The following is a 10,776-nucleotide window of genomic DNA, read 5'->3' on the forward strand; positions in this document are numbered from 1 at the left end:
ACGCACGCGCACACACGCGCGTATGTAGGTGTGATTGCTTTGTGGGAACGGTGTTCTGCTGTCTGTAATTTTGGCTGTTCTCTATGAGCTGTTCCAGAATCAGATCAGACCAAACTCAAGCCATGAACTCAGAAATATCAGGCCTTTTTCTTTTTCCCACTCCAGTCAGAATTCACAGCGTGCAGAGAGAAAGGAAAGTGGACGTGCTCTGCTTGGGATGGCCTCCGTGCTTCAAATCTAATTGCAAAGCCTTTGGGAGAGCCAGAAGAAATGGCCAGTGTCAAAAAAGAGAGACGTGTCCCTCGTCTGTCTCCTCAGTGCTCTGTGTGAGAGTGAGACAGCTGTAATGGCCGCCCTGCTGCTGTTCCATGCTCGAATATCGCATCACGTGTTACACATCATTATCAACATGATGTATCGCTTCTGTTCCCTGTAACGAGAGCGGACCGGGGGGTCGCCGTCGTCCCCAGTGTGCCGAAAGGGAGACAAGAGGAACCCAGATCAACATCTGACAGAGAACATCTGGATTAAAGAAAGATACAAGTGTTAGGGGAAGCTGTGACCGAGATGATGGGAACTGGAATGAAATGGAGTGTGTGTTGCAGTCGGCCCAGTAGGGGAGAGAGAAAGGTTGTGACCACTGCTGTGTCTCTTTTTATAATTAGATGATGTGGAATTGAAAGCCACAATCAGAAAGAAAAAAAAAAATCAAGCACAAGTGAACCTGGAAAATGATCAAGTATGTTCTTTTGTGGTGGCAGAGTGGTGGTGTTGTTCATTCTATTCATTTCTATTTATAGAGCACATGGTCTCAGAGCAGCTTTACACAGATAATGTGGAGATAAAATGAATAAGTTCTTTGTAAGTGTAAGTTTGTCTCTGATGAACGAGTCGGTGGAGACTGTGGTGAAGGAAAAACTCCTTGAGATGCAGAAGGAAGAAGCCTTGAGAGGAACCAGACTCAAGAGGGAACCTCATCCTCATCTGGGTTCCACCGAATGTCCATTTGTTACAGATAAACGATGTTGAGGAGCAGTGATGGAGATCAGAGCAAACTGTAGTCCTGATCAAAATTCAAATGCTCAAAGCTCCTGTTCCTACTGCCAAATATAATTTCATTCACGGAATAATAAACATGACACTAACGTCATCGTTTATATCACCACCATGACATCATTCCATCAGGTCTATAATGTACATCACGATAGAGTGTGTTTCAAGTTTAAAGCGTCTCCTGAACATTAAAAGCTGCTGGATAACGGCTAATGATCTTCACGTTACTGCTGAACGGTTTATATCAGATACACAGTAATAACCAGTGTGATGCAGTTCATTTATTGGGGTCGTGATGAAACAGGATAAACATTATATTCTAATTGCTAAATATATTAAATAATATTCAACTCTCTCTCCCACTCACGCTCTGTGTCAGGAGGTCAGAGGTCATCAGATAAGAGCAGTGCACTTGGACAAAGAGCCCACGCTCACTCCAAGCCTTTAATTTACTCGTAAACCTCCTCCTCCTCTTCCTTGTTCTCAGCCTCAGCGTTTCTGTGGTCACCTCAAACCCGGGTGATACGACATGCACTTTTCTTCCTCCACTCCTCCCTGATCCTCTCCGTGTCTCTTTTCTCTCCATCGCTCCCTCCGCTCTCCGTTCATCACACTCGTTTCCGACTCGGACAGGTATGACACATAACAATCCCCCTGACCTTTCCGCACATGACGATACGCCACCGTGACAGAACCTGCCAAGGACTCGAGAAACCATTAGCTGTCAGCCCGAGGCACAGCGACTGCAGGCTCACGTGTTTGACTCCGACAGCTTATTGATTTTTCCACATGCCTCCTCCTGCCATCCACATCTATTCATTTTAAGACTCGCACTCATTCCTGCAAAACACTACTGAGAAACACCACGAGCATAAAAACGGAAGGGTCAGATGTGTTTTATTGCACTCAAGCAGTAAGATATCCACATCTCTCCTCCGGCTCTTCTCTTTAAAGGTTATTCTGACGGGTTTTAGGGCCGGAGTGGACAAATCAACAGCCCGAGGGCCAAGAAGGTCCAGTTTCTGGTCAGAATATTCGTTTTTTTTTTTTTGCTTCAAAACCAGAATATAAGTAAAACTACTTCTTATATTCTTATTCATTTGGTACATGTATTTAAACGTCTGACACGTGCTTCTAAATCCGTCCTCCTGCTACAGATCACAACTCGCCTGGTGATTTATTATGCACATTATAATCAGTCTTAGACTGATAACAGAAACGAGCACAATGTCTATAAACCTACAATGTGTCTGTGAAGAGTCTGTTATTCAGGTGTGATTATCTGGAAGTTGATTCATGTCATCCGATTGGATCGAAATGTTTCACTACTCCATGCAACTGAAGTTGCTCGGATGAGTTGGCATGACTCAACTTCAGTTGGCATGACTCAACTTCCAGATATAAACCTACAACCAACGAGTGTTCATGAAGTGTTCTTCACATCTCAGCTATCATCTCTGCATTCACCGGATCTTTAAGTGTTCGAATAAAACACTAGTCGGACTGGAGATGTTGAAACCCAGCCATGACATTCGGCTGTGAGACGGTATGCGGGATGTCGCCAAACAAATGCGTGTCTACCTACAAATCTACAAAGAAATCTAGATAGTAGCCGATGCTCGGTTAAGATGGGTAAAATACGACGTCCTTTTATTCCATTTAATGTCGTCCTGTTGCTCCAAAACCTCTGATAACGAGGTGCTGCTGAACACAACGTTATATGATGAAAACATAAAAAACGTAAAAATCCTCATATAAACCTCCTGCTCTCTCGTACAATATCCAACACTGCTGGAATTGGATAGGGAGACCACACACACACACACACACACACACACACACACACACACACACACACACACACACACTGGTGATAAGGTAGATTTAATGTCATGTGCTGTGAGTTTGTGATCGATCCATGAAACAGTGAAATCTTCCTGTGTACTGAACTGAGAATTTGATTTGGGTGCATTAATCAGACTTCTCCAATGTTCTATCAGCAGGTGTGTGTATGATTGTGTGTACAAGCCTATCAGCAGGTGTGTGTATGATTGTGTGTACAAGCCTATCAGCAGGTGTGTGTATGATTGTGTGTACAAGCCTATCAGCAGGTGTGTGTATGATTGTGTGTACGAGCCCATGCACTGATTCAGGAAACACATTCACTCAGATAATCACGCTACAGATTAGTAGCAGTAGAAAAAAAAAACCTCATGGCTGATATTAAAAACTGAAAGTGAACTCAGGGTTTTTTTTGGGCATCATTTCCTCCAGACTCTGAGAAATGGCAGATGTTATTTCAGTGTGGTTAAAATTCAGGAGTTCCATCAGGTCAGGTTCAGGGGTGGAGTTTACTGTGGAGGTACAGAAAGGATGCATGAATTTCTGAGTGATCTGCGGTGTTGACTGGCTGAGCGCTGACCGAGGCTGTGCTCTCGTCCTGATCATCATCATAATAATAATAATAATAATAATAATTGCTCTGCTGAAAGGAAACGCTGAGCATCACACCACCTCTGACCTCTGTGAACCGCGGAGCTTTAACCAGCTGTAATCTCTATTGTGACGCTCAGCTGGGTCTTGCTTAGATGGATTTTATATTTTTGTAACAAAACAAAAGCGTAGTCTTTATATCTCTTGTGTAAGACGTGAACTGCAGGTCACGTTGATATTTAGGTCATTATAATAACACCCACTCTTCTGGGAAGATCTTCCACTAGATTTTGGAGTGTGGTTATTAAAGTCAGGTAGTGATTTCCTCCTAAAGGTGTTGATAGGATTTATAGCTCTATAGCAGGAGATCTTCCACCCCAACCCATGTAGAACAGATCTTCATGGAGCTGGCTTTGTGCACGGGGAGCTACTAATTCAACATTTAATTCTAACATACCCAAAAATGTCATATACAATTTTTTTTGCAACAGTTTGGGGAAGAAGCACATACGGCTTGAATGATAGGTGTCCCAATACTTTTGGACACATTTTCAATTGTATTTATTACAAAAAAATAGCAATTTAAGAATAAAATGTGATGTTGCAAAATACGTACAAGTTACTATACCCCTGAATTCTTCTACTAATAATAATAATAATAATAGTAATTATGAGATTATTTATCATATAATAAAACTGTAATAAATCTCAAGATTAAAATGTTTTATTTCTGAAATGATTCCTCAGTGATCACGGTTTTGCAGACTTTGTGTTCTTTGTCTATGTATAGATTATTTAAGGAAATGAAAATAGGCAATAATGTGGATGTCTGCACTTCCCTCTGTGTTCAGTCTGTTCAGCCGCTTACGGTCACTTTCCATCTGCAGCACTTCCACATCTGCACGAACAGCTGGTGAATTCATCTGGAAAAGCCCATGTGAGTTGATGAGATGTTCCATGTTTTAGTAACAGGAGTTCGAGATCTTCAGCAGGTTAAAGGTAATTCATGATTTGTACTGCGTTCAGAGTAACTGCAGAAGAGAAGGAGCTCTGTTTATATTTAAACAAACAAACGAACACGATCCTTTAAATAAATCGAGAGTAGATGATCTTTAGTAGTTATTGGAGAAGTGGGAGCTCAGTGGTTAAGATGTTGGACTTCTGATTGGAAAGTCGTTTGTTGAAGTGACACTAATCTGATCATGAGGAATGTACCTGCGGTTTCCAACTACACTTACTCACCTGGAGGAATGCAGATATTTCAGTTTCATGTCTGAATCAAAGCAAACATCTGCAGATGTTACTGAAGCATGACCTCAGACTGGCCTTTAATTTATGGAGAGTATAATTACAAATATGTAAAATGTACGTATTTTGCAACGTCACATTTTATTCTTAAATTGCTATTGTTGTAATAAATACAATTGAAAATGTGGCCAAAAGTTTTGGGATTGGAGGAGGTTATGGAGCAGTAGAGGTGGTTATGGAGCAGTAGAGGTGGTTATGGAGCAGTGGAGGTGATTTATGGAGCAGTGGAGGTGATTTATGGAGCAGTGGAGGTGATTTATGGAGCAGTGGAGGTGGTTATGGAGCAGTAGAGGTGGTTATGGAGCAGTGGAGGTGGTTATGGAGCAGTGGAGGTGGTTATGGAGCAGTGGAGGTGGTTATGGAGCAGTGGAGGTGGTTATGGAGCAGTGGAGGTGATTTATGGAGCAGTGGAGGTGATTTATGGAGCAGTGGAGGTGATTTATGGAGCAGTGGAGGTGATTTATGGAGCAGTGGAGGTGATTTATGGAGCAGTGGAGGTGATTTATGGAGCAGTGGAGGTGGTTATGGAGCAGTGGAGGTGGTTATGGAGCAGTAGAGGTGATGATGCATTGGTAAGCAGCACCAGTTGATGAGGTGGTGATGATCAATGCTCAAAGTCCATTAGCAGTGACTGTGTCACACTGACTGTGAATGTGATTGAATGAATAAGTACAAATGCTCCTGGGTGAAAACCATTATATTTAAAATATATTTTTAATGATCAGAGGAAGTGTGTGTGTGTGTGTGTGTGTGTGTGTGTGTGTGTGTGTGTGTGTGTGTGTGTGTGTGTGTGTGTGTGTGCGTGTGCAGTATATAACACTGACGGTGTTTCTGACACTTCAGCAGTAGCAGCGAGTACACGTTCTCTTCAGTTGTGGTTATTTTGTAAGATCTGGGGATGATGATGTTTTTAGAGGAGAAACTCCACTGCACTGACTGCTTCTGTTTTTTTTATTTTTGGTTTGGATTTATATTGAAAACCCTGGTGTCAGGAGTTTGGCTGTTGTTGACTCACCCGCACTCACCCGAAACCGTGGTTGTGTAATGAGTGTGTAAAAGGTCAGGAGAAGCTGGCTGGTGGAAATCTCGTATTTATGTTTAGATTGAAAATGTGTTGTTAATGATATCCTCATCAGCACCAGTAGATCTGGGAGAAGTGTGGGGCAGATGCACACGTCACTGGGCTTCGGGAAATTGCTGCATGTTGATTGCTTCATGTTTCTCACACGTTTTGGTTGGACTGAGTTGCTGTTCAGCAAACATACAGTTTCCATGAATTAGCAGTAAAAACATCATCTCAGGTGCGTGTGCAGTTTTTAACTAAAACATGTTTGTACTCATAACATGAATGAAGTACACCGGAAACTGGACCTGATTCAAACTAATTCAGAAAATCCCAGGCTACAGGAAATCTGGTCTAATCTAAGTTCTAATCTCCTGCCTGCGTGTTTTCTATGGAACTCATTCCATGGTGAGATTAACCCTCATCATACACTGGTTTTTTTTCTTTAGAGATCTGCCTGTCAAAAATCACACCATTGTCACCTGTCAGAACAGCCGTTGGGTGTCGGAAACAGGAAGCGGCAATAATAAGAATAATAAGAATGCAGTTTTACACAGAGAGAGACGAGACGGAGACACTCGGGAGAGACTGTACATTCCTGTGGTATGCAAACGCTGCATTAATAATAAGCACATGTTTCATTAACACTCAGTAACAAACTCTGCACAAAAACATGGTTGAGGATCTGCAGCACTCACAGATGCACAGATTTGAGACTGAACTCCTTTCACATCGTTATTTCACCTGTACGGGGAAAAGCTCCCGTGTGTTCTCTCTTTCATAAACACGTCCTTAATGAGTAATAATGTCCACACCACCACATCCTTATACACAGAGCCGCGTGCTGGCGGGGAACGGAGTGTGTCTGCGACTCCACACCTTCACGCTGGATCATACGGGACACGTGAACCTGAGCGACATTGCTCACGTGCACCTTTTTTTAATGTTTATCCAGAAGATTGAAAGTGGCATCTACAAGGAACCAAAATGTTGTAGTTTCATGCACAGAAATGCTGAGAAGCTTTTCAGTGAGAGACACTGAGGGACAGTGAGAGACACTGAGGGACAGTGAGAGACACTGAGGGACAGTGAGAGACACTGAGGGACAGTTAGAGACACTGAGGGACAGTGAGAGACACTGAGGGACAGTGAGAGACACTGAGGGACAGTTAGAGACAATGAGAGACACAGAAGGACACCAATTGTACAGTGAGAGACTCTGAGAGACAGTGAGAGATACTAAGGGAACACTGAGGGACAGTGAGAGACACTGAGGGACAGTGAGAGACACTGAGGGACAGTGAGAGACACTGAGGGACATTAAGAGACACAGATGGGACAGTGAGAGGGACACTGAGGGACAGTGGGAGACACTGAGGGACAGTGGGGCAGTGAGGGACAGAGGGACAGTGAGAGACACTGAGAGACACTGATGGACAGAGGGACAGTGAAAGGGACAGTGAGAGACACTGAGGAATAGTGAGACACAGATGGACAGTGGCACTGGTGTGTCCCTGAGTTTAAGTGTAGCACACATTCTCTGTTAATCTGCTGTACGTCTTTGTTTAATCTCAGATATTATATATATTTATTATGTGAATATGTAAAGGTAAAGGTTCCTGTGCAGCGTGTGTGCGCGTGTGTGTGTGTGCGTGCGCGTGCGCGTGCGCGTGTGTGTGTGTGTGCGTGTGTGTGTGAGTCAGACGCCGTCACATGGCCAGGATGTGTGTCAGGATGTGTGTCAGCTTGTTTGTGAAGGGAAAATGAATTGTGGTATGAATTTGAGAGATAAGAATGAAAAAAGCAAATGACAGAGAGTGAAAGAGCGAGACGCTGTAACTCCTTTTAGGATGATGAAATGAGCATGTCATCCTGTGTGTGTGTGTGTGTGTGTGTGTGTGTGTGTGTGTGTGTGTGTGTGTGTGTGTGTGTGTGTATATGTTCCTGTATGTGTTTGTCTTTCTGTTTGTTGTTGGGAGAAGAGCCCAATAAGACGAGATAATACAAAGATAAAATACTAATCTCCCACCACCAATCATTTTACAACACACACACACACACACACACACACACACACACACACACAAAAGTAAGTCTTGATTTTGATTACACTCATAATCACCTTCACATGCGACAGAGCGAATGTGAAAGGTCCAGTTGAACTCGAGTTCTCGCTGCTTCCTGTATATCCAATCAGGGAATTGTACATGTTGCCATGGTAACCACACCTTCTCCAAGTTTGAGTGGATAATTACCGTCATTTTGATGGAGGTGAACACACTAATATTACGAGATATGCACTCGATGCTCACGCCTGCAGACAGACACACACACACACACACACACACACACACACACACACACACACACACACTTTTTTCACTGAAGTTTGATATATATTTCTTTCTGCATCTGCATTAATACTGTTCTATTGTACAATGTGTGGTTGTACGACACGACACCTCCGAAACTCCTTCACCTTATATGTGATTCAACAATAAATGATATCATTCGGATTATCATTCATTCTGATCCCCACACGATAGACTCGAAAATGCACCCAGATTTGTTAAGAGTTGTACGAGTTTTCCTCAAGACATTTATTTACAGATGTTTTCCTACTGATTCCATTCCCAGCTGTTGCACTCGTCTCACAGTGGTTACTTTAGTTTTGATTGTTGTTGCTCTGACTTTATATTCAATTGTATTCATGTGTGGCATTTGTGGAAATCATGATAGCAGAAGATCTCATTAGGTTTCTCTGTTCCCTGACTTCCCAAATGAGACTCCGCCTCTTCCTCCTCCTCCTTCTTCTTCCTCTTATTATATTATTATTATTATTATTATTAATAATAAAAACTGCAATAGTTTTAGGGGATGGAAATGAAATATGATTTCAGTTATAATACTTTACAAACCTTTCATAAGCAATGATAAAAAAAAACAGTAAATATAGCGAGCTGAATTGACCTGGAGTGACCTTGTGGCCACTTCACCTGCAAGCCCACTGAAGAAAGGTTGTGCAGTGATTATAGCGTCTCAGTTCCATTACATGTTCAGTGCAGTTTGAGATCCAGCTTTCTGATCAAATCACATGGCTTTACTTAATTTCAACCATAAGAGAAACAAGGTTTCTCCAGGACCAGGTGCTACACAGGACATGACCTCACGTGCACGCATGCAAACGTCTGGTACGACAACACGGTTTAAAAGTCAGGGGTAAAGTCGCTGTTCTAGCTTTTACCTCTGACGCTCATTGAAACGCTCCGGCTTTTTGTTTGTTAGTTTCTATGGTGGTGTTGATTATTTTTCTTTCACTAGTCTGAATATAATTCGCTGTATTTCAGCTATAAATGAGACCAACAGCCAATCAGCTTCCGGTTACTGGAGTGAATCTCTCGGATTTTACTACAAACGTGAACGGATTTTATTATTGGGCGATGAGAAGTGCGATGTTAGCGACACTCCAATAGAATTTATTTAGAGCTCTGTCGCTAACACCGGATTGTGTGTGTGTGTGTGTGTGTGTGTGTGTGTGTGTGTGTGTGTGTGTGTGTGTGTGTGTGTGTGTGTGTGTGTGTGTTTAGTGTTGTGATACATTACATTGTTAATGTTGTTAAAGAGTCTTACATTTGACTTTGTGAAACCTGCAGTAACCCTGAAGGTCGTCTGTTCATTTCAGATTGTGGGTTTGAGAGGTTTCAGTAACACACACACACACACACACACACACACACCGAAAGAGAGAGAGTGAACAGAGCTACATTAGGAGCATTAATCCCCTCCAGCCTTGTTCGGATGAACTCAGTCATGCAGACCTGTAGCACATTTCTCCTGGAACAGCAGAATGTTCTGTTTGTGTTTCTCCTCCTTCTCATTAAATCCAGGTGTAATACTGAAGTGTGTATTTAACCCTCGTAATCCCTCTTTTTCCATTTCCTCAGCCGTGATGGTAAACGCTTCATTACAGGTCGTTAGTTATTGTGAATGTAATCTTCAGCACACCGTCTTTCCTCCTTCATCCGTTTCTTCTCACTGCATTCGGGTCGATTTAAAATTCACTCCCAAACTTTCTAAAGTCTCTTCTTTTGTCTTCTATCAAACCGCTGTGCTTTTGAGGTGTGTGTGTGTGTGTGTGTGTGTGTGTGTGTGTGTCACACAGTCGTCAAAATATGTGGAACGCTATAAAAGATTTATGTTTCTAAGATTCCAAGGTGTGAAGCTTTCACAAGTCGTTAGATCTTCCATGCAAGTCCACGTCCACCCGATCACATGGCAGCAGAATCAAATCATTCAAGAGCTTTAGATAATGTGTGAAGAAAATGTGATCTCACTGATTGTGGTTTCAGTATTTCAGAAATGTTTTTAGAGCAGAAGGTCCATAACCTCAGAGTTGTAACCCAGGACCAGGACACAAGAACATTCCGGGAGGAAACGTTTATAGACGTGACACTGTATTATTTATTTATTGTGCATTTGATCTACTATTGAAACGTACAGATAATTTAAAGTGAAACAAACGTTTATGCGAACGTTGTAAAAAAAAAACTGAAGGAATCCACCAGGTGGCGTTTCTGCAGGTTGATCAGAAAAGAACTTGAACAGCTGTGAACAGAAAACCATCTCCATTTCCCCTGATGTTAAACTTCAGGAGACTAGCAGGTTTTCTCTCTGCCTTTCTTCAGTTCAGCCTCTTGCTGGACTCTGACTGTAGTGGTGAGGATCTACACGGTTCCTCTGTGCTCTTGTTCTGCTCCAGACTGTAAGAATGAGGAGCGAGTGGGTTTGTTGTGGTGGGCCGGAGTGGTCGTGTTGTTTTTCACCCTCGCAGCAGAGCACAATCGCTAAACTCCACATGCACAAAGGCCGCCTTGTCTGAGCGAGCCGAGCCGTGCCCGGGGACCGTTTATCTATTATTC

At 42.6% G+C, this 10,776-nt stretch overlaps 1 protein-coding gene across 3 annotated transcripts in view; it reads left to right on the forward strand.

The window, feature by feature from the left end:
* Positions 1-10,776, forward strand: part of plxnb2a.1 (plexin b2a, tandem duplicate 1) — a 71,029-nt gene that overhangs the window by 39,601 nt on the left and 20,652 nt on the right. The window contains exon 3 of one of the 3 annotated variants that reach the window (XM_083527848.1): positions 4,374-4,485. The exons of 1 other annotated variant lie outside the window; for it this stretch is intronic. In XM_083527848.1, coding sequence (XP_083383974.1) covers positions 4,437-4,485 — 49 coding nt within the window. In that variant the 5' untranslated portion in view covers positions 4,374-4,436. The remainder of the gene's footprint in view (positions 1-4,373; positions 4,486-10,776) is intronic. One more of the 3 variants, XM_083527850.1, reaches the window with a different exon arrangement.

Source organism: Silurus aristotelis (genome assembly GCF_946808225.1).
Source record: "Silurus aristotelis genome assembly, chromosome: 24".
NCBI classification, from domain to species: Eukaryota; Metazoa; Chordata; class Actinopteri; order Siluriformes; family Siluridae; genus Silurus; species Silurus aristotelis.